Source organism: Ambystoma mexicanum, chromosome 4p, assembly GCF_040938575.1.
Source record: "Ambystoma mexicanum isolate Mex_15411 chromosome 4p, UKY_AmexF1_1, whole genome shotgun sequence".
Taxonomy (NCBI): domain Eukaryota; kingdom Metazoa; phylum Chordata; class Amphibia; order Caudata; family Ambystomatidae; genus Ambystoma; species Ambystoma mexicanum.
The window spans coordinates 464,354,382-464,377,454 of record NC_090927.1 but is presented as its reverse complement, the minus strand read 5'-3'; the positions used below and the strand labels follow the sequence as shown (position 1 = coordinate 464,377,454).

The 23,073-nt window shown below is 51.0% G+C and overlaps 1 protein-coding gene across 2 annotated transcripts in view; it reads left to right on the top strand.

The window, feature by feature from the left end:
- TAF1B (TATA-box binding protein associated factor, RNA polymerase I subunit B) overlaps nt 1-23,073 on the top strand; it is a 1,890,249-nt gene that overhangs the window by 1,168,923 nt on the left and 698,253 nt on the right. For both annotated transcript variants that reach the window (XM_069605992.1, XM_069605991.1), the window contains one exon: nt 22,293-22,363. In XM_069605992.1, the coding sequence (XP_069462093.1) occupies nt 22,293-22,363 (71 nt within the window). The remainder of the gene's footprint in view (nt 1-22,292; nt 22,364-23,073) is intronic.

Genomic DNA, 23,073 nt, shown 5'->3' with positions numbered 1-23,073 from the left:
GTGTATCGGGAGATCGCAGCAAGATGAATCTTGATGGAAGCGTGCGCCAGTCCAGCCTTGGCCAGCATCAGCAGGTATGGCAGTACTTGAGGAGCCGTAATCCGTAGAGGGTTAATCTTCTGTGCGTGGCACCAGACAGAGAACCTCTTCCATTTGTGTCCGTAGCATTTAAGAGTTGAGGACGCCCTGGCCTTTGCAAGAACCTCTCTGCAGTCGGCCGGTATGTCGTAACCTCCAAACTCTAACGCTGCAGGAGCCAGGCCTGCAAGTTCAGCGACTTCGGGTCGTGATGGAGGATGGCGCCTCCTTCCCTGGAGAGAAGATCCACGTCCACTGGCAGCTTGATTGACGGGGACGCTGACAAGTCCATAAAGTCCGGGAACCATATCTGCCTCGGCCACGCAAGTGCGACGAGGATCATCCTGCACCGTGACCTCTTGAGCTGGTTGATGAGCCGGATCAGCAGCAGCAATGGAGGGAACGCATATAGGAACAGGCCCTCCCAGGGGAATGAGAAAGCATCGCCCATGCTCCTCGGCTGGGGAAACCTGCTGGCGAATCTCCAGCACTTGGAGTTCGTCGCGAACAGATCGATCTGGGGTGTGCCCCACCGTCGGAAGAGGCGGTCCACTAGATCCTGTCGTAGTTCCCACTCGTGGCACGATCGCAGCTCTCTGCTGAGCGAGTCGGCGATGGTGTTTTTTATTCCTGCCAGATGAAACGGCACCAGAAACATCCCTTGGGCGACGGCCCAATGCCACAGATCCTGCGCCTCCTTGGACAGGGCTGGGGATCTGGTACCGCCCTGCTTCCTGATGTAGAACATGGTGGTGGTGTTGTCGGTGAAGATCCTCACCACCTTGCCCTTGAGGGACGGAAGAAAGGACCTGAGGGCCCAAAACACTGCACGGAGTTCCAGGACGTTGATATGGAGGGACTTCTCCATCGGCAGCCAAAGGCCCCTCGCGTGCAGATTTTCGGTGTGCGCTCCCCACCCTTCCAGGGAGGCATCCGTGGTCACTGTCTTCTGGTGGCCCGGGGTCTGTAAGTCCATGCCCGCCGTCAGATGCGCGCGGGTGCCCCACCACCGGATCGCTCGTCGGAAGCTCTCGTCGAGTGTGATCCTGTCCTCAAAGCTGCCCGTCGTCTGGATCCAGCGAGCGTCCAGGAACTCCTGTAACGGGAGCATCCAAAGCCTGCACAGGCGGATGAGATAAATGCAAGAAGACATCATTCCGAGGAGGGACTTGATGGACCTCACCGTGGCCGCGTCGGCAACCAGCATCCGCTGCACCTTGCCCAAGATGGCCCTCGTCCTTTCCTCCGACGGAGAGGCCAGAAGCGACACTGTGTCGAGCTTCGCTCCCAGAAACAGTGCGTCTTGCGCGGGCACCAGGTGGGACTTGGCGTAGTTTATGGAGAATCCCAGGTCCGTGAGTAGTTGGACGGTCCTTGCCGTGTGCTCCGCGGCGAGCTGCTTTGTCTTTGCTCGGATGAGCCAGTCGTCCAGGTAGGGGTAGACGTGGATCCCCTCCTGACGCAGCCGCGCCGCCACTGGTGCGAGGCACATGGTGAACACCCTGGGTGCCGACCTCAATCCGAAGGGAAGGGCTCTGAACTGGTAGTGACGCCCTTGGACCACGAATCTGAGAAACTTTCGGTGTCCCTTTAGGATGGGGATATGGAAGTAGGCATCTTCCAAATCCAACGACGACAGGAAATCGCCCTCCTCCAGTTGACCCAGGACGTGCTGGAGGGTGACCATCCGGAACTTCTGTGCCTTGATGAATTTGTTCAGTCGTCGTAGGTCCAGGATGGGATGCCATCCTCCCGTCTTCTTCTTCACGAGGAAGTATCTTGAGTAAACTCCGGAGCCCCGAAGCCTCTTTGGGACGAGCTCGATGGCGCCTTTCTTGAGCATCGCCTTTACCTCCAAGAGAAGTTGAGGGACGTGATGTTCCTTCCTGGCCACGGGGGGGACGCGCAGCCACTTCTTTAGAAACTCGAGCGCGTGACCCTGGGCCGGGGCGTCCAGCACCCAACGGTCGGTGGAGATGGACTCCCACACGCTGACGAAGCTCGCCAGCCGGCCTCCCACCGGGGTGCCTCGGTGGGGGCCCAACCCCACGGCCGGTTCAGTCCTGCTTCAACGAGGCTTTGACGCTTTGTCCTCCTTGGCGACGACGGTGGGGTCTGCCCGACTTGCCTCGTCCCCTGTAGGCTTACTGTGACGACGAACGGGCCGCTTGACAATAGGTGGAAAATCCGCCGCCGGAAACTTTGGAGGCACCCTGCTTGCCTCCGCCGCTCTGAAAGGGCGGCCGTCGTTGCTGGAGAACACCAAGAGCCCGGGCCGTCTCCGTGTCCGTCTTGATGGCTTGTAGGGAATCGTCCACTGTTTTCCCAAACAGGTTGCCCCCGTCGAACGGCATGTCCAAGACTCAGGTCTGCACGTCCTGATGGAAGTCAGTTGCCTTGAGCCATCCACGCCGCCTAAGGCACACGCCGTTGCCCAACTGGCGAAATCCAGTGTCAGCGATGTCCGTCGCTATCGTAATGGCGTGGTCCGACGCCACTTCTCCTTCCTGCAAGATCTCTAGGGCCTCCACCCTCTTGTCGTCTGGTAAGAAGTCCAGCAGGGGGGCGATTTTTGTACCACAACTCCCTGTCGTAGCGGGCTACGATAGCCAAGGCGTTGGCAACCTTAATCGTCGTCGCTGCCGATGAGATGACTCTGCGTCCCATCGTGTCCAATTTCTTTCCCTCGCCGTCCGGCGGGGAGGTTGACGTAGAGGCCGAGGCCCCCCCCGCTTTCTTCCTGGCCACCGCAGAGACAACCAAGTCTGGGGTCGGCTGTGCCCAAAGGCACAAGGGGGCCGCGTCCGGGACCCGGTACTTCTTCTCGTACCAATCCCTTCTCGCAGGCGTTGTGGATGGGTTCTTGAGGAGGGCGAGACCCTCATCCCAGATATCGTCCAGTAGAGGTACAGCGAGGACCGTCTTCCTCTTGGTCTCGCGCCGTTGATAAAGGAAACCTTCCTTCTTCTCTTCCGGGCAGAGCTGGAAAAGCTTGGATGCCCTGGCGATCATGGCGTGAAATTATCCAATCTCGTCGGGCGGGGAAGCCCGGGGAGGAGGTGACGACGGGAGATCCTCGTCGTAAACCTCGTCATTTGTACCCGTCGCGGCCGTGTCAGTCCCCGTATCATCCCCACGGGTCGTGGACGGGGAGGAGGGCTGAGCAGGGCGTGATGGTTGAAAAGGAGGTGGAGGATGGGCACGATGGTTGAAAAGGAGGTGGAGGATGAATCCTTCTTCTCTTAGAAGGAGGGCTCCCAGAAGGGCCTGGCTCCGGGTCCCCCGTCGGGAGCGGTTCCTCCGTTGGTGGTAACGGCAATCTCGTCCTTATCTCCGAGCATAAGGACTGTATAGCCAACAAAATGGCCGCCGAATTGTCTTGCGGCACTGGTTGAGGGGATTCTGACGGGCGGTCAGGAGCCCCGTCGGCACCCTCGACGTTCTCGTCGTCTCCTACGTCGGGGTCCCTCCCGACGGGCTGGTCTTCCACGCCAACGCCGTGGCTTAAGACTTCGATCAGCTCCTCCTCAGATGTTGAGGCCGAATCCACGACGACCTCCTGCCCCCCCTTTTTCTTCTCTGTCGGAGGTTTCACGGGGGTCCTGTCGATGGGCATGAAAGAGGACTCCCTCCGCGGTGGCAGGGAGACTCTGGGCCCCGAGGTCGCCACCACTGATGTAGCCTCCACAGGCTGAGCCAGGGCCGCCGCGACTGTCTCGATAGAGGCCTTGGCTGGGTGGATCAAGGCTTTCACCACCTTAGTGCGCTCACCGCCTTCTCCTTGGGGGGAGGGTCACTGCCTCGCTCCCCCTCCGATGGGGCCTTTGAGGTCGACCGGGGTTTCTCCAGGAGCTTCGCCGGGTGCTCGGCCTTCCTCTTACCCGAGCCAGAGCGTTGGCTCGTGGTTGATGGCGCCCTGCCTGGCGCCCGTAGAGCCCGACCGTTCGGCGCTCCCGGTGCCAGCAGACTCGCGGTGCTTGGTCTTCTGTTGGACCCCCGTCGCCGGGGCGCCCTCAAAGGTCTTAGAAGACCGCTCGGACTTCTTCTTCTTCTTCTCGCCTGACGGGCTCTTCCCTTCCAGCCAGTTGGCGAGACGCAGATTGCGGTCCTTCATGGTCCGCTCCGACATATTGCCGCAAAACGCACAGTCCTTCTCCACGTGCGTCTTGTCCTCATGCAGGCAGTAGATGCAGAGGGAGTGTTCATCGTCCTTAAAGACATTCTGAAGCTGGCATCCAGGGCAGACCCTGAACAGCTTTCTGGGCGTCGAGCGTCCCTTCTCCTGGGCCATGATCCAGATGGGCCTGAGAAACTTCTGGAGTCCGCCAAAAGCGTGGCTCGACAAAATCTTCACCCTTGAGGGGCGTAGAAGAATCCGACACGGGTCCCCGTTGATTGGATAAAGAAACAGTGGAGCTTGAGGCTCTTTTGACCGAAAAAGAGAAAATTTTCCTAAGAAAAAGCGTGAAAAAAGCACTAAAGCTCGAGAGCAATAGCACGAGGATCCCAACACTTGAACGTGCGGTAAAAATCTGAAGATGGCTGCCAGAGGCGGGGCTTAGGGAGATGTCAGTCATTGGCTGTGGTCAGTATGATACACCCCAGCTGGCCAGGAGGGTGCTGGAGAGTGGGCCGGCCCCACAGGAACAGGAACAAGGAGAAGGGACCTGAACACGGGACGAACACAGGGCGGGCGGGCGGGGGGAAGGGAGTAACGCTCTTGTATGATAACGCATACTAAATGTAGACCTTAAGTGAATGTAATGTTTTCCTGCCGTGTTCAAAAGTAAACATAGTGACCCGTGCCCATGGCTGTCCTTAGAAGGGACAGTACTAATTACCGCAAACACTGCCAAGTGGTCATGAAATGGATTGGGGCACTTGCTCTGTACATACCCCTTTTGACCCGATTTACAATGGGCTGATCTAAAGCCCAATCCCGTTAACATATTTTATCCCTGAAGCAGATTTTCAAAAAGATTGATAAACCTCATTAACCCAAAATAACCATACCAGACTGTCACTAGACCCTTACCAGAGCAGATTGCCATACCAGAATAATTACCATTAGTTTGCAAAGCCATTTACAGGCCAAAACCGATGAACCAGAACACAAGTATCATACCGATTATACCAGTTACTGCAATTTCCAGACCGAAATACCCAACCCAGAACTTTAAATCAGTTTTAGCATTACCCTCAAAAAGGTGTGCATCTTGCTTTGTCATTGTGAAAACCCTCGGCTCCCTATAGCTGCCATGTTAGCGCACCACATATGCTCAGCCTTTTCCTAACCACCCCTTTGGAGTTTTTATATGTTGGCTTTATGGTTTGACCATTGTAATCAGAGTGATTCCTTTATTGGGGTGATTACCCTTCTAGAGTTGGTGGTGCGGCTGACCAGAGCCTTTCCGATCCACAATGGGAACAATATGTTGTGGTCAGCTGGGTCTCCCACTGTACTAATACTTTTGCATCATGCCTTGCTATTGTTGACTTCACTGCTAGAGTTCTCTGACATTACAAGACATGTACTTTATCTTATTATTTAGAATTGGGTTTACTAATACATATTCTTGCATAATACATCACGTCTTCTATCTTTGCAGTGTCACATACAATGGTTGGTATCTCAATCTGCTCACACCTACCTGCTGAAGCTCCGTCTGCAGTAATCAGCAAGGGAGGTGCCTGCTAGTATTGTGTCAGAGGGGGGGTCTGACTTGTCTTGTTCAGCTAGCTATTTCAATGCTGCCTCCATAGCTGCTCCAGACATCCCAGCTGTCGAATTCCTCTTGTTCCTCCCTCCCGCTTCCCCAACCGCATCCTAAATATCCAGATGAATTCCATCTAAGACACTTCCTTTCCCGAACGAGTCACAGTTCATCTATGAACTATCTAGTTACTGTTGTGATTTTGATTTCATTTTATTAAAACGGTTGGTCGCAAGGGCGTTTCATATCAAGTAAAAAAGTAAAAAGAAAAATACAAACGTGCAAGTCACACAAGAAGGAAGCAGTCGTTGAAATAAAATCACATATTAAAAACAATTCAGTTTAAATTAAAACACTCAATAGAATATTTAAAAAAGCCCCAGATGAGTTAACTTTTCATCAAACCTGGGAAGCTAGTATAAATATGATTAGATAGAAATTGAGTGAGTCTATAAAATTCACCAAAGGGAGCTCTGGCAATATAAAATCATGCTCACATGGCTTTACTTCAAGCCTGTGCCCTCATAATCATTGCCGGGAAAGAAAATAAAGTGCCAACTGCTACAGCGGGGCGTCGGAGCCCAATTATTTTTCAGGCTGCTGCTAAAAAAGGAGCCCCTATACCTGGTAACGTTATTGTCAAAGTTTCCCCAAAAAAAAAGGACTTGGCCTCTCTGATTGTCCATATACGTTCGACACTTAGGATCAGATTTTTAATCCTCAACTTTTTATGCAGGGGAAATGAGTAAGAAGTGGAGGGTATACTCAATCCCCAAACTACAGCTACTTTGGCTAGTGTTGCTCATCTACCAAGCTTTTCTGGTGTGATTGAGAGGCAGCTTGTCACAGCAGGCCATTGGCAAGCAAGCATCTCTCTTGCGGCCTGCTTAACCCCTGTGGGGTTGCATACCAACTGAGTCCGGGTAAAACACTGGGCAGGGAAAAGTATACAATGTGCACAAAGCATCCATGCGCATACATTCTGTATTTACCCAGTTTCTTTTTCAGGTCATGCAAAATCATAGCCTTGTAGAAGTTGCAATTGTTGTCTAATCTAAGCAGATATGGCAGGTCTAATGTGCACAAGTTCTCTTGGAGTGGTTTAATAAAAGGGGAAGGAACAGAACACGACAGGTGCTCTTTCCAAGCTCCATCTACCAGGTGGACTTTTTCGGCACTGACTCTCTCAACCGAATATCTAGCCTGGGAATTTTGAGCTCACCCATAAATCAAATTGAAAGATAAATCCTCATGTATGTCTACATTTTGAAAGCTTTCTAGAAGTTGTAGAAGATGCTTGTAGAAGCATATTTATTTCACCACAGGATATTAGCAATCTTATCTAGTCTAGATAGTTCTGCACCATAAATGTTCCCCATTTAGGGGGCTTAGCATGGTTACCTCCGATGCCTCTATGCGGTCCATGCCGGGCATGACGTCTGGGCTAGTATATATACATGCGCTACACCCTGTGATCTTAGTTCCTTTTATCTGTGCACTCTGCTTGATTTAGAAACTCTGCTTCGTCACAAGTATTTGAATGTTCTTGTTTTCGCACAATGCCGAATACGCTGAAGGCCTCAGGTTTCAAACCCTGTGTCAACTGTAGGTGTCAAATGTCTGTCTCTGACCCTCTCAGGATTTGCCTGTACTATCTAGGAGAGGAACACAACATTCAGTATTGCAAGCCATGCCAGTGTTATACACCCCAAGGCACTTTGAGAGCAGACGGGAAAACTAACTTTCTCCATAGGGACAAATGTGACAGACAAACCCGTTAGAGGTTGCCAGGTGCCGAACCGAACAAATGGTTCCTATTCCACAATTACATAAATGAGAAGCACTGCATTTGGTCTCATTTACCAAGCAGATCATCTAAACACCGGGGTCTACTGCGCTTGGACGTGCCGGCAGATACCCCACCAGAGGTCACGGTTGTGTGCCTTTGGGCTCGCAGGTGAATCCTATGGATGAGGACCCGTCTCTATGCCACATCGCTCTGTCTTCTGGCACGTCTTTCCTGTCTGTACACCCTTCCCCCGAGAGCCTGGTGGTCCATGCCACCACTGCAAATCTGAAGAGAATGTCTTTCCCTTAGTCACCTTCTGACAGGAAACTTGATGCCTCGGGAAGAAAGATCTTTGGCTCAGGGAGCCTGTGTCTTCGAGCTATCAATGCCTCTTGTGCCATGGCCAAATTCTCCTTCGGTCTCTGGCCATGGAGAAGATATGAGAGAGGACTTTGAAGCTCTAGTCAAGGATGGAAAGGATGCATCCCGACAAATACTACAATCAGGCCTGTATTCGCCTGACTGCATGGCTCATATGATGGCCATAGGGACGGTGTTGAGGAGTTACTCATGGCTGAGGACCTTTTGGTTTCACCCCGGATATTCTGATGAAGCTCCTGGACATACCGTTTAGCTGCAACGATTTATTTGGGCAAAAGCCAATGAGTCCCTCCTGACATTTCAGTCCTCGAAGGGGACAGCTAAATCTCTTGGCCTAGCAGTACAACAAAAGCCTACAGGGCCCACAGCCAGGGATAGGGGGGTTTTACCCCTTCACCTCCCAAGCCCTTAGGTTATAGGGCTGGCCCCTTCAGGCAAACAGATACAGCCCAGATAGGGGATGGGGTTGAGGTGCTTCAAGAGGATGCTCCTCAGCTTCCACTGTACCCCTCAGCCCTGAGCGCAAAGCACATGTGAAGAAGACTAACACTCATCCCCTGTGGGCAGCAGACGTTTTTGGCTCGACAAGAACTGGTTACTTACCAAATCCATTTCCTGGGTCTTGTACATAATTCACCAGGGATACTGGTCAACACCCGTCAAACCATCTCCTAACTGTTCAATACTTGTTTCCGCACCCTCTCCTGTTGGAGGAGAAATGTGCCATAGAACAAGTATCCTGCTCGGGTACGAGGCAAGTGTTGATATTCAACCCATTGTCTGGTGACAAACAAAGGTGAGGCTTACGTCTTATACTGTATCTGCAACTTCTGAACGTGTACCTGTGCAAGTACAGGATCAAGATGTTTACTCTGGCTTAGATCCTTCAAGCCCTCGATTTGGAGGACTGGCTCTTCTCACTAGCTCTAGAGGATACCTACCTCCATGTGCCCATCCGCTGAAGGCATAGGAAGCACCATTGATTTACAGCAGGCCATTGCCACTACCAAGCCAAGGTCCTGCCATTCTGTTTATCTTCGGCACAAATGGTTTTCTCCACGCTGCGGACTGTGGTTGTGGCTCACCTAAAAATTGAAGGCATTCACGTTGTTCCCTATCTGGACCACTGGGCTGTGCAAGCTCGCTCCCCAGACCTTGTTTTTGAACATTTATACCAAACGTGCAGCCTCTTGCACAGTTTAGGCTTCTCCCTGAACTTTAGGAAGTCTCACGTTTCTCCATTCCAGTCACTCCGTTTCATCAGAGTGGTCTTGGACACTCGCCTGGGCAGGGCTTTCCTGCCCGAGGATTGAATGACGAATATCTCCAAGAAGGTCCATGTCCTCTAATCACAGCAGAAAGTCTTATCCACAGCCTTTCTGCGCTTGCTGGGTCTTATAGCCTCCTGTATTCTTGTAGTGCCAGAGGCCCAGCTATGGATAAGGTCACTACAGTGGCTTCGAGTTGTCAGTGGTCTCAGTTTTGGGATGCACCAAAGATCTTCAGGTCTCAATGAAAGTGTTCAGATCCCTGGAAGTGTGGTCCCAGAGTGAGTGACAACCCACTGAAGGGGATCCTGCTTTGACAACACTGGCCCCAACTGACTCTAGTCACGGACAATTCCCTGAAAGGTTGGGGCACTCACCTACAAGACCTGATGGTGAGTTACTTGTGGTCTTGGTCAGAATGCAGAGAACAGATCAATTTGCTAGAGTTGATAGCAATCAGGCTGGCCCTGGTTGCCTTTGTATGGGGCAAGACTGTTCTGGTCATGACGGACAACACAGTGGCCATGCACTACCTCGACATATGAAGAGGTGTGTGCTCCTTGCCTCTCTGCAGAGAAAAAACGTGACTGTGGTTCTGGGCTCTGGAGAATGTGTCCCTGATGGCAGTTAATCTATCTGGCAGGGAGAACGTCATTGTGGAGGCATTGAGTAGACCGACTACGGCCTCCCAGTAATGAGCGTTCTGTCAGGAAGTTCTGGAGGAGGTGTTATCCTTTTGGGCGACTCCTCAAGTGACCCTTTTGGTTCACTTCCTGTGTGAACAGCAAGAAACATTTTTTCTTCTCCACAGAGGTTTCTCGTCGGTGAGCTCTGGGGGGTGTATTGACAGTCGAGTGGATCTCCTCTGTGCATTCCCGCTGGCTACTGTCATTGCACTATTTCTCAGGGGACTGCGGCAGTCCGGGCCCATGTTCATTTTGATTGGTCTGGACGTGGTAACTGTAGCTACTGGGCTTGTCAAGCTTGGCCTCTTCGCTTCCAGTGCAAACAGGAAGTGTGAGTGGTTCTGCTCCACACAGTTTCCTCAACATGGAGCTCTGGGGGATGCTTTGATGGTCAAGGGGGATGTCGACCTCTGCATTCTGCCGATCCCTGTCATACCGCTCGTTCTCAGGAAACTGTTCCTGTTTAGGTCCACAGTGATCCTGATCGCACTGGACTGGGGCCGAAGAATGTGGTACCCAGACTTGCTGGACATGTCCATCTGTCCTCCATAGTGCCTTCGAAGAGAGTAGATCTTCTCTTCCCCCAATCGGAAGGATGAATCCTTCATCCGTACCTCACCAGCCTGAACCTTTATGCCTGGCTGCTAAAAGGTTGAGGTACAAAGGGTGTGATTTGTCAGAGAATGTCCTGGATGTGCGCCCCTCTGCTTGTAGACCCGCCACCTAATGAATTTGTGTATACAGGCGGCATGAGTTTTCGGAGAGGGATCTGGACCCTTTCACCTGTTGTACATCCTCTGTACAAGATTTTCTGCTTTTTCCAGAAGTGCTGCAGATTGGCACTGTGAAGTAGTATCTTGCTGCCATTTTGCTGCCAGAGCCGAGAGCCCCAAATGGTAAAGCAGATTCAGGCAGAAACAACGTGGTTGTGTTGGAAAACGCTGCGGTTTTTCTTTACGAGTTTCTCAGGCTCCTCCGAGCCGGAGGAGCCTGAGAAACTTGGAAAGAAAAACTGCAGCGTTTTCCAACACAACGTTGTATTTATGTTTGCGGTCGCTTCAAAAGCGTCCGCAAACATAAATACAACGTTTTTAAAGCTGCGGTTTTATTTCTAAGTTTTCCGGGCTCCTCCAGCCCGGAAAACTTAGGAAAAAAAACGCAGCTAGTGCTTATTTAAAAAAAAAAAAAAAATAGCACTTACCGAGATTCAGCTGCAGCTTTCCTGGTCTGGTCTCCGGTCCCCGTCCTCCGCCTACAGCACTAATGAAGGGAAAGCCACCCAGCGGTAGTCTTTGTTCACTACAGCTGGCTGGCTTTTCCTTCATTAGTGCCGCAAAAGCAAAAGCCAGCACAGGAGGGCCTCCATTTCACAAAATGTGATGCGCCCATGTGCTTGCTTTTGCGAATTTTGAGCTTGAATAGCTCAAAATTTTACATAGGAAGTTTTAAAACGGAGAATGCTAGTATTTTTTTCTTTATGTTGCCTATCTATTTTTTTAAATAAAATTTTTTACTAGACCATCCCTTTAATAGTTTACACAGATTGCTCTCTTCTGTCTTCACTTCAGCAATCTCTTTCATACGTGAAGATTGTTTATCTGTATGGTTCCTTGGCCTTTGCAGACAGGGTATTGTAAGGAAGCATTGGTATCAAACAGTGAAGACAGACACAAGTGATCACAGTTCCAGGGTGTTTATTGAATTTTAAATGGGTTGGTTGAATGCCTGTCTAATCATAAATCTAAAGATGGGAGCAAGCTAAGACCATCAAATAATGGCGCTGTCCTAGTGGAGTCTTTGTCAAATGAAGAGGACCTATACTAGTAAACCTATTGCCAGGCCTTACATCTAAATACAAAAGGATGTGGGATATCAATGTATGCAAAATGAAAAGTGTTCAAGAAGTGATATGTCAGGATAGTTGAGCAGTTGGCTTCCCCTGCCCATGTTTTCAGCACGGGGCAAGGCGGCACACTCGAGCTTCGCACACACTCTGGTTTTGCTGCCTTGATGATGCAGTTCAACACATAGGTATGTGGGTTTTCTGCTCCAACCTCCCTTTGCCAAAACATTTCAACATGTAGGTGTCTGGCCTTTCTGCGCCAGTCTGTTTACCAAAACAAAGTCTCTTATTGTAGAGGACCTGACACAACAAAACAAGCACCAAAGTTCCTTTCCTAGCAGGATTTCCACATTCACAAGTTCTCAGGTTTTACGGTTTACTAGGATCTCCCTCCATCAGGCTAGGACCCCCTCATTCAGGCTTGGACCACGGGTCTCCCCACTTCAGGCTCGGACCCCTTTTTACACAATGTTATCAAACACTTGGTCTCCCTCGATTGGGCTCGGACCTTGTAATCTCACTTTCTACGTTTTCCTCTTTGTACCAAAATCGAAGACTTTCAAATGTGCGGTGGATTTTGCTTAAACTGTAGCAGGACCACTTCGTTTTACTTTATTTAAATGTTCATCTTTTCCTCATGTTTGCTTTTGCTACTTCTTGGCTACACAGAGACCTTCGATTGAGCACACTCACAGTGACAGACCACTCTGTTACTTGTATCGTTTCTTTCTCTGTTAAAGTTCAAACATCCACAAGCAATTGAGTTTTACTCGTGTCTTCATCACACACGTTAATAATCTTCTCTCTTGCGCTCTTTATACAATGTTGCCACTTGCAACCTTGACTTCAACACAGGCGGTCTTGCATTGGTCTCCCCAACTCACCGGCTGTGTTGATCTCTCTTGCGCTGCTTTGTTTATGGAGCCAAGGAAGGTATCACGCTGGCTGCTGCTCCTCACTGTCTCAGCCAGTCAAGCAGGAGGACCCGGGGTATCTGACACACAATGCAGGATTCTTCAGTCTGCTTTCCAGGTTTTACGGTTTTTAATCTGAAGGTTTCTGGAAAGTAACGGTTTCTCGCCAGAAAGGTCAAGGGTATCTCCCTCCTTGCTTTCCCTTCTTGGTTTGCTGTCTTTCTCCCCTCGTTCAGCTGCTGGCTGAAAAATGCTGTTCCATTGTGTGTTTCTCCTTGCTTAGAGTGTGCTCTCATGCTCCGCCTTTTATCTGCTTGGGGAAACTTAATAGAAGTCAGGTGTGGGCTGTTACCAGTAATTGACTCACCATAGTAACGGGACATGTCAGGTACATTGCTCAGGTGTGAGTCTCTTTTCTCCCAGAGCGGGCTGTCTATGTGAAAGAGTTTGTGACTGGAAGGGGGTAGGGGTAAAGTTCCCACGTATCCTACCTGGTAGGGTGGGGTAAAGGTGTTGCAGGGAAGGGGATACCCCATCTCGCCATCAGGTGTCCCACTCCCCGAAGACCCCTCACCCAGGTGATCCTCCCGCACTGGTCCACCCCCAGGAACTGGATTCAAAAGTGATGGCCGTGCCCTGGACACCTGGATGACAGATCCCCAGGGACTAGCGGGTGAGAGACCGTCTGGTTTCTCACTGTATCCTCGGTCTAGGCGCAGTTGTCGGACCACACGGTCCACCCATTACAGGTCACACAACCAATTACCCTATGCTTTCTTGCCCACACAGGTGTTTCTGTCACTGCTACTGTGTTCTGGTTCGCATTCACTTTGGCTTCTCCTTGGCAGTCTCTTGGCTTTGCCACAATGTGTTTTTTTCCTTGCCAGTCTCTTGGCTTTGCCACAATGTGTTCTTTCATATAATTCACTATGTGGTGCTCACTTTCTTTCACCTCATTACTTTCACACTCTTCAGTAATATCCATTACTTTCTCTCCACAAGATTTGTTCTTTGTCTTTTAGTATTTACTATGTGTGCTTCACACATGCTTGCATTCCATTCTTAAGCTTATCAAAGCTTTCCTTTAGTTCTGTATTCACTAAGATTTAATTCATGTTCGTTCACTTATAATTCAACTTGATCGTGTTCAAAACAACCCCTCACTTTAGGTTAACTTTTAATTGCACATCTATTTTTGTTCATCTGACAATAAAATGTGCCCTGCAATAGCCCCAAGAGCAACCCGGTTTGATTGTTTCCTCCGATGCACTCGCCGGTCCTTGGCGGCTCCTCCGGGCGTCTTCTCTTCTCGGTCTCTGCTCGATGCACACGACTCTGTAGCGTTGCTAGCCGCACCTGCACTGTGGAAATCTCCTTGGGGTCTCTTCCATGCCCCTCAGCTCTGGACACCCGACCAAGTAGGCTCCAACAACTGTGACCCTCTCACGGCCCGCTCTGGCCTAAAGTGTCGCAGACTCCCCTCTATAATTGCTGGCATCCTGGCCTCCAGATGGGACCCTCCTCAGCAGCCTTCCTCTTGACAGGATTTCTCTCCTCGCAGACCTGCACCCCCCGGCCCAGCTTCTCTCCTGCTGGTCTCCCTTTCCTAACTGTCGGCTCAACCTTTTATGCACCTCCAACCACTTGACAGGTTCCAGGTGTAAGTCCTTAAGTCTGTTTGCCTGGCCACAATTACTGCTGTTTTCTGAACATGCCTGACCCACACAAATCTTCAGGCGTCTTCCTCGTCTCAGTACCAGATTGGTGTAATGGTATGTTGGTGTGTACGACTCCTAGTCTCCTCTTCCTCGTCCCAGTACTAGTGGTATGAATGAGCGGAAATGAAAGGAACTGATTGACAACAACCTATAAAGGCCAGGGGTGGAGGGTAAGGTTTATTATCGTAAGGAAAAGGGGGAAACCATGTCTCGCCTGCAGACTTCGAGGGGATTGGGTCCTCCGACGTATTCCAGATCTTTGACAGTAATCACCACAGCTGCGCTGCTTCGGCAAATTTTTCTGCGTCCTGCGTCGATGATGTCGATGCGCCGTCCCCGAGGACCTCCTCCGACGCCCGACGTCACCCGATGTGATAAGTAGGACGCATGACGCCCATAGCCTCAATTCCGTTTTTTCCGCGAACGTGTTCGCATCGTGAATCTCGGTACGCCTCGACTCTTTGGATTTTCTGTTGTAATCTTCTCGGTCTGTTCGGTTTTGTGAAAAAGCCTATTCATGAGGATGTCTACCTCGTCTTCAACCCCGCGTCCGGGCTTCAAGAAATGCGGGGACTGTAGGTCCAAGATTTCGGTAACGGACTCGCACGACGCCTGCCTCTGGTGCCTCGGGGAGGCCCATGACACGGACGACTGTGTCGACTGCCAGTCGCTCACGGCCGAGGCCTTGCGGGAGCGCAAGAAGAAGTTGTCGGTAGGTAGGGTGTCTAAGCCCCGGAAGTCGAGGTCTGCTGGGCTTTCAACGGATGATTCGAGAGGCGACTCTCTGCGTCATCGTCGGAGGTCCAGTGGGTCTCCTTCAAGGAGTCGGTCTCTTCGATCTCTTCGAGGCATTCCCGGAAGCGCCGGCATCAGTCGCCTTCCCCGTCCTCTTCCGAGGACTCCGCCCGTCGGCGGGTCGCTTATTCCACCATGCAAGCGACACCGGAGGAATGGGCTTCCTTCGGGAAGAAGATGTTAGCGATTCTCGAATCGCAGGGCACCGGTCCGTCCTCGCCTCTGAGTGGGGTCGGTCGTGATCGGTTGAGAGACACTGCTCGCACGCCTTCTGGCTCGGGTGGTCGGCACGGGAGGCGGGAGAGGTACGGCTCGGACAAGGGTAACTGTTCTCACCATGCCCGTTCCAGGTCCAGGTCCTCGAAGCGCTCGAGACTGCGTGATCCTGTGCAGTCTTCAAGGAAGACGACGCCGCCTGTGGTGCCGAGGTCGTCGACGGTCTCCCTCTCGAGGCTCTGCCTCCGAGGGGGTCGTCAATGCTGTCGGCACCTAGGTCGTCGAAGGACACGCTCGGAGCTCTGGCTTCAAGGCTTGTGTCGACGCCGTCGCTGCGGCTGACGTAGACGACGATTCACTCGACGTCGATGCTGATTCTCTCGACGCCGGTGCCGATTCGTTCGGCACCTTCAACGCCTTTCGAGGCGGTGGTGTCGGAGGGGCCCCGTGGCACGGGGAAGCCCCTAGAAAGCCTCTGGCTAGGGTCAGACTTAGCTTTGGTCCCCAGGTGTCTTCCTCTCACCGCCTGGAGTACATTTCAGAGGGTGATGAGGGCTCTGATGAGGGCTTGGTTCCGGTGCCAGATGAGCATCTCTCGGGCCATAGCCAATTTGATGACCGGAGGCAGTCACTGCAGTGGACTGGACACCTCTCCAGAGGTGGAGTTTTGTAGGCCTGAGCCTGGCACTCATGCCGATTCTTCGTACCGGCGCCTTATGTCTCGGGTCACCGAGTACTTGGGATGGTCGGCTCCCCCAAGGGAGTTTGTTCAGGATGATCTCACGGACATCCTTGGTCTAGGTCCCCCCACTGACCCGGTACTGCCGTTTCATATGGCTCTGCAGAGAAGGGTGGCGGCGGCTTGGTCTGCTCCGGAGAGTCTCCCGGCACTGGGCAAGTCTTTGTTGCGAAAATACCGTCCAGCCAGTAGCGACCCTTGCTACTTGTCCAGGCACCCCACTCCGGAGAGTTTGGTGGTGCAGGCGGCTACGGCCCCGGCTAAGCAGGCGCTGTATCCTACCATCCCTCTGGATAGGGACGACAAACTTTTTGATGGCTGGGCGAAGAAAGTGTTTTCTTCAGGGGGTATGGCGCTTCAGGCGACCAACTTCGTATGTGCCTTGTCTCGTTTCACACACACTCTGTGGAACTGTGTTGCATTAGCGGCTGAACATATTCCCGAAGGGGACGAACGGGATAGTTTCCTTGCTATGGCCCAGGATGGCAAGGATGCCATGTGTGAGGCTGTTCAGTTGGGTTTGGACATGGCAGATTGTGTCAGCCGGTCCATGGCGGCGAGCGCCGTCATACGCAGATTTGCGTGGTTGCGGAAGTCGGGGTTCGCTCCTGATGTGCAGTCCCGGCTCCTCAACATGCCCTTTGACGGTGAACATCTTTTTGGCAGCAAGGCTGACGAGAGCCTTGAGAGGTTGCAGACCTCCAAAGCTGCAGCGAACTCGTTGGGCGCTGCAGTTAGACAACCTCCGCCTTTTCGTCCTAGGGAACAACAATGGAGGGAAGGTTCCTTTCGTTATTACTCGTCCTTAGTAAAGCGAGAGGAGCTGTCAGTCAAAGAGGCCACCGTAGGAGTACTAGAGGTGGAAAACAGGGTACTCGAGGTGCCAAGGCCGCTCGGGCAGTTGCCTCTGCCCTCCGGCAACGCCGCAGCCGCTACCACTCAGTCATGAGGCCATGTCCCATGGTTCGCCGGTTGGGGGAAGGCTGGCGCTGCATCTTGTAGAGTGGCATGCCATTACTTCAGATGCGTGGGTTCTGGAGATCATAACCCACGGCTACTGTCTTCCCTTTCGGCAGAGGCTTCACGACAATCCACCTGGGAACCTCTCCTTGAAGAGTCCGGATACGCTTCTTGCGCAGGAAATTCAAGCCCTTCTGGAGAAAGGCGCCATAGAACTGGTGCCTGTAGCGGAGAGGAACAAGGGATGGTATTCCCCTTATTTTTTTGATTTCGAAGAAAGACGGGGGATTGAGACCCATCATGGACTTGCGCGGTTTGAACAAACTCCTCAGGAAGGACAAGCTCAAGATGGTAACTCTCTCTCAAGTCCTCCAGGCCCTTCAACTTCGGGACTGGATGGTGTCTCTCGACCTCAAGGACGCTTACTTCCATGTGCCGATCCATCCCAAGCACAAGAAGTACCTGAGGTTCGCAGTTGGCGACTCACACTTTCAGTTTCGGGTCATGCTGTTTGGATTGACCTCCGCCCCGAGGGTTTTCACCAAGCTCATGGTGGTGGTGGCAGCGCATCTCGGGAAAGGGGGGATTCACGTCTAGCCCTACCTGGACGATTGGTTGATCAGGGGTAGCTTTCCCGAGCAAGTCCTGGATCATCTGTCCATCACCTGCCACTCCCTTCACAAGCTGGGATTCTCCCTCAATTTAAAGAAGTCCCATTTGACGCCAACTCAGCGGCTCCAGTACATCGGAGCAGTGCTAGACACATCCCTGGGGCTGTGTTTTCCTCCCCAGGTGAGGGCTCTTCACATTCAGCAGATGGTGCACAAGTTTCAACTTGCCCAGACGCTCCCGGCGTTCGAGTTCTTGAGGTTGCTCGGCCTCATGGCATCCTGCATTCTTCTGGTGCCAGAGGCTCGTCTGCGGATGAGATCTTTGCAGTGGGCACTCAAGATGCAGTGGTCGCAATCTTCCGGCAGGATGTCGGACCCTGTTCAGGTGCCGCCCTCGGTCGCCCAGGACTTTCTGTGGTGGGCCGTCGAAGGCAATCTGATGAAGGGGGCTCCGTTTTGGCTTCCCTGGCCGGAGGTGACGATCTTGACGGACGCATCCCTCACGGGATGGGGAGCTCATGCCAACGAGTTGACAGTCAGCGGTCGTTGGTCTCTGTCGGAGTCCAGACTCCATATCAATCTGTTGGAGCTGAGAGCCGTCAGGCTAGCCCTGAAGGCTTTTCTGCCAACTGTGCGAGTAATGAGTGTCCTGATCCTAACGGACAGCACAGTGGCCATGCACTACCTCAACAAAAAGGGGGGGCAGGGTCACTTCCTCTGTGCAGGGAGGCGATGCAGCTCGAGTTCTGGGCCATCCAGCAGGAAGTTTCGATCTCGGGTGTTCATCTGGCCGGAGACGACCATGAGACGGCGGACGCTCTGAGCAGGCAGAGCACGATCTCTCACGAGTGGGAGCTGGCTCAGGAGATTCTCCTGGTGATCTTCGCCCTTTGGGGGACCCCTCAAGTGGATCTCTTTGCCTCCAGTCTCAACCGGAAGTGCGAGAGGTTCTGCTTGCGGGAATTTCCTCCAAAAGGAGCCTTAGGAGACGCGTTCGTGGTGGAGTGGTCATTCCCACTGCTGTGCGAGTTTCCTCCAGTCCCCGTCATCCCGCAAGTACTGCAGAGGTTACGGAGGTTCGGTTCCCGGATGATCCTCATTGCTCTGGCATGGGCCCGGAGGACGTGGTACCCGGACCTTCTCGACTTGTCCATCTGCCCTCCACGTCGTCTTCCCTACCGAGACGATCTGCTCTTACGGGAGGGGGGGGGTCAGGTTCTCCATCCAGAGATCAGATCCCTCAACCTTCACGCTTGGCTTCTGAAAGGTTGAGGTAGAAGGATTGGGACCTCCCTGAAGACGTGTTGGAGGTGTTGCTCTCGGCCAGACAGCTGGCAACAAAGTCTCTGTACCGTTGCCGTTGGCATAAATTCTGCGACTGGTGCAGAGTTAAGAATGTGGATCCTTTTGAATGTGACATTCCCATGGTTCTGTCTTTTGTGCTTTCTTTGGCCCACAGGGGCTTGCAAGTGGGTACCATTAAATGTTACCTGGCGGCGCTGTCCATATTTAAGCGCTCGGCTGAAGAATGTTCCTATTTTAAGATTCCTTTAATTTCTCAGTTTTTGAAAGGGCTCACTAATGTGTTCCCTCCGTCACCTTTTCTGGTGCCCGGTTGGGATTTGAACCTTGTTCTTAAGTTTCTTATGGGTGCTCCGTTTGAGCCTTTGCCTTCTTGCCCTTTGAGACTGTTAACTCTTAAAACTGTGTTTTTGGTTGTGGTTACTTCCGCTCGCAGAGTGAGTGAGTTACAGGCACTTTCAGTTAAGCCACCCTTCAGTGTGTTTCATAAGGACAGGGTTGTCCTTCGAGTTCATCCTTCCTTTCTTCTGAATGTGGTTTCGGAATTTCATTTGGGCCAGAAGGTTGTTCTTCTGGCATTCTATCCTCCTCCGCATCCTGGTAAGAAAGAGGAGAGGCTCCATAGGCTTGATCCTAGGAGAGCGTTGAGCTTTAATATTTCACGCATGTCCCGGGTCAGAGTGGACGATCAACTCTTCATTGGTTACGCTGGAAAGCGTTTGGGACAAGCTGTGACGAAACAGACTTTGTCTCGTTGGATTATTTTGGCTATCTCCGAGTGTTACCGCTTGGCGGGTAAGGACCCACTGGCTGGCTTGCGGGCCCATTCTACCAGGGGTATGGCTGCATCTACTGCCCTACAGAGGGGTGTTGCTATTCGTAACATCTGTGATGCAGCCACCTGGGCTTCTGTACATACTTTTGTACAGCACTACTCCCTCGATTCCATCCGAGGACAGGATCTGGCCTTTGGCAAGGCAGTCCTTTATTCCGCAATTTGATTGGGCATGCTAAATTTGTGTTCCAAATTCTTTTCCCACCTCCTTGCTTTGGTACTGCTTTGGGAGTCTGTCAAAGATATGGAATACGTCGGAGGACCCAAACCCCTCGAATAACAAGTTACTCTCTTACCTGGTAACGTTCTTTCAATGGGATGGTCCGACGACATATTCCATTATGCTCCCTCCCTACCTTCCCCGCTGACGAATTTCATATGCAATTTCAGTTTACGTTTCCGCAAGGCCTTGTGTGTCTGACTGGCAGAAGACTGGTGTCACACGTTCTGGGGGAAAAAACTACAACTGAGGCTACCAGCATCGTGCGTCCTACTTATCACATCGGGTGACGTCGGCCGTCGGAGGAGGTCCTCGGGGACGGCGCATCGACGTCATCGACGCAGGACGCAGACACCGAAAATTTTTCCAAAGCAGCACAGCTGTGGTGATTACTGTCAAAGATATGGAATACGTCGTCGGACCATCCCATCGAAAGAACGTTACCAGGTAAGAGAGTAACTTGTTCATCTCCCCAATTCCCAAGAACCCTCTGCTTAGGTGATCCTCCCTTGCATCTCCACCCCCAGGGTTAGGATCCAAAAACAATGGTCCTTCCCTGGCCACGTGAGAAGAGGATCCAAGGGGAGTAGGTGTGAGGATACCCTCAAGTTTCTCACAGTAATCAGTTTCCCCCACGCCAGCTTGTTGTTCTGGCTTAGGACTTGAATTTAGTGTTAATGTTTCTTATGGGCTCTCCCTTTGAGCCCCTGCATTCTTGTTCTTCAAAATTACTAACGCATAACGTGATTTTCTTAGTCGCCATCCCTTCCACTAGATGGTTGACTGAGCACCAGACCTCATCAGTTAAACCTCCCTATTTGGTTTTCTCCAAAGAGAAGGTGACGTTGAGAGATAGGCCGTCCTTCCTCCTGAAGGCTGTCTCCAATTTCCATCCCTCTCAAAAGATCCACCTTACTGTCTTTTTTCTTCTACCCCATCCTTTCAAGTCAGGGGAACAATGCCAGTGACTGGACCCGGTGCGGGCGCTCAGCTTCTATGTGTCTCGACAAGGATGTCCAGGAAAGATGGCCAGCTTTTTGGTGGTTTTGCTGGTGCCCATGCTGACAGGGCTGTAGCCAAACAGACCCGGTCAAGGTGGATCATCTTCTACATCTCGGAATGCTACTATCTGGCAGGTAAGGATGCGCCTCAAGGTCTCAGGGCTCATTCCACCAGAGGATTGACCGCCACCTCCGCTCAGCATCGTGGAGTCCCCTGTTCTAGAAATTTGCTAAGCAGCTATATGGGCCTCTCTGCACATGTTTTATAAAAATGACTGATTAGATTCTCAGTCGGGAGATGATGCTCGTTTCGGTAGAGCGGTCTTTCAAATTTTTCTGGTTTAGTGGTGTCCTTGCTCTCCTCCCTCCTCCAGATCAGTGTACTGCTATGGAAGTCTTTCAAAGATGAGGAATCCAGGGGAGGAAGGAATCCATTAGAAGAACTAATCACTTACCTCTCTGTAATGTTCTTTCTGATGGATGCTCCTGCCACAGTTTCCTCATCGGCCTCCCAACCTACCCCACATTGTGGATCGCTAATACACCTTGGTTCTGTGGTCCCTCAGCATGTCATGCTAATAGATGTGATATGATATGATAGGTTATTTATATAACGCGCTTAATACCCAGAGGTTTCTAAGCACGGACCCGGGGATCAAACCTGTGTTGCTCTGTGTCGTCTTGCTTCCAAGGCGAGCACGTTGCCCCTGAGCTATCCTCCCGAGACAAGGGTAGAACTAAGGTCACAGTGCTTCTATATATTCTGGCCCTGTCTGGTGTGGGGTTCATAGATTATCGAGGGGTATGGGGGTTGAGTTGATGCAGAGCCTGCGCTGCTTGTCCTTGTGGCAGAAATGTTTCAGATGAGCAGCTGCGCTGGGAGATGGATATCAAACATGAGGAATCTGTAACAGGAACATCTATCAAAAAGAACATTACTCAGAGGTAAGTAATGTGTTGCTTTTTAATCAATGTTCTCACTTTAACAGACTTTAAATATTTGAAAAAAAAATCTTTGATGTTCTTAACTTTCAGTACATTTTTTTTTTTTTAATGAATATGTTGAAATGCCCCTTGTAGTCATTGCTCTCAGAGCTTCAACTGATATCTCTACTCTTTACAGCAGAGGATTTTGATGCAGTATCACAATAAGCAATAGACCTGACTATATTGATAGAAGATCCTTGCAATACGTAATTGTTTTTGTGATTTTTCCCTTTAGATATATTTGGAAAAGTGAAAAGCCATTGTTCTCTTCGCTCAAGACCAAATGGCACAGCTATAAGAAGAGACGTAAGTGATATTTAATGGGAGTAATATCCCTCACCTAACGGTAGATCTATTTTAATGTATTTTTATAATTTGCATGATTGTAGGTATAATTTCCAACTCTGTTTTTTAAGTAAAATATATTACACACAGTCTGAACGGAACAGCTCTATCAAAAGGTAATGGTAGAATCACTTGTGAAATCTTTCATTAATAATGCTAATTTGTCATTTAAAAAATTAAATCTATATTAACCTAATGTTTAAAAAGGACACATAGGCTCAATTGTTAAATTCAAATGAATCACTTAAGCCCCAATAATTGGCATTAAATCAATGATTTTCCATCTTTATGATCTTAGACTATGGATGTAAGTTCACTTTTTGAGGTAAACTCCCAAAAGCAAAGTTCCCTAGGCGCTGCATTTAAATCTTGGCGGACGCACACTATATTGATACATTTTAAGTTTGTGCAATGAAAGTATTTCATACCAGAAATAATATGCAAGATGTCGAGTGACTTTAGAATGATTTGATAAGAGATCTACTCGACAGAGGGAAAAGCAGAGCAAACTAAATTGTATCCAGGCACAGTCAGAGCGAAACCACAATACAGAGAAATTAAGTGTTACTCACTGGAGTGACTAACATACTCCTAATCCATAGTCCCCTTTCCTCCATCCTGTATGGGGCGTCCGTTGCGAGGGACGGAAACGTAATCTCTTTTTCACCAGA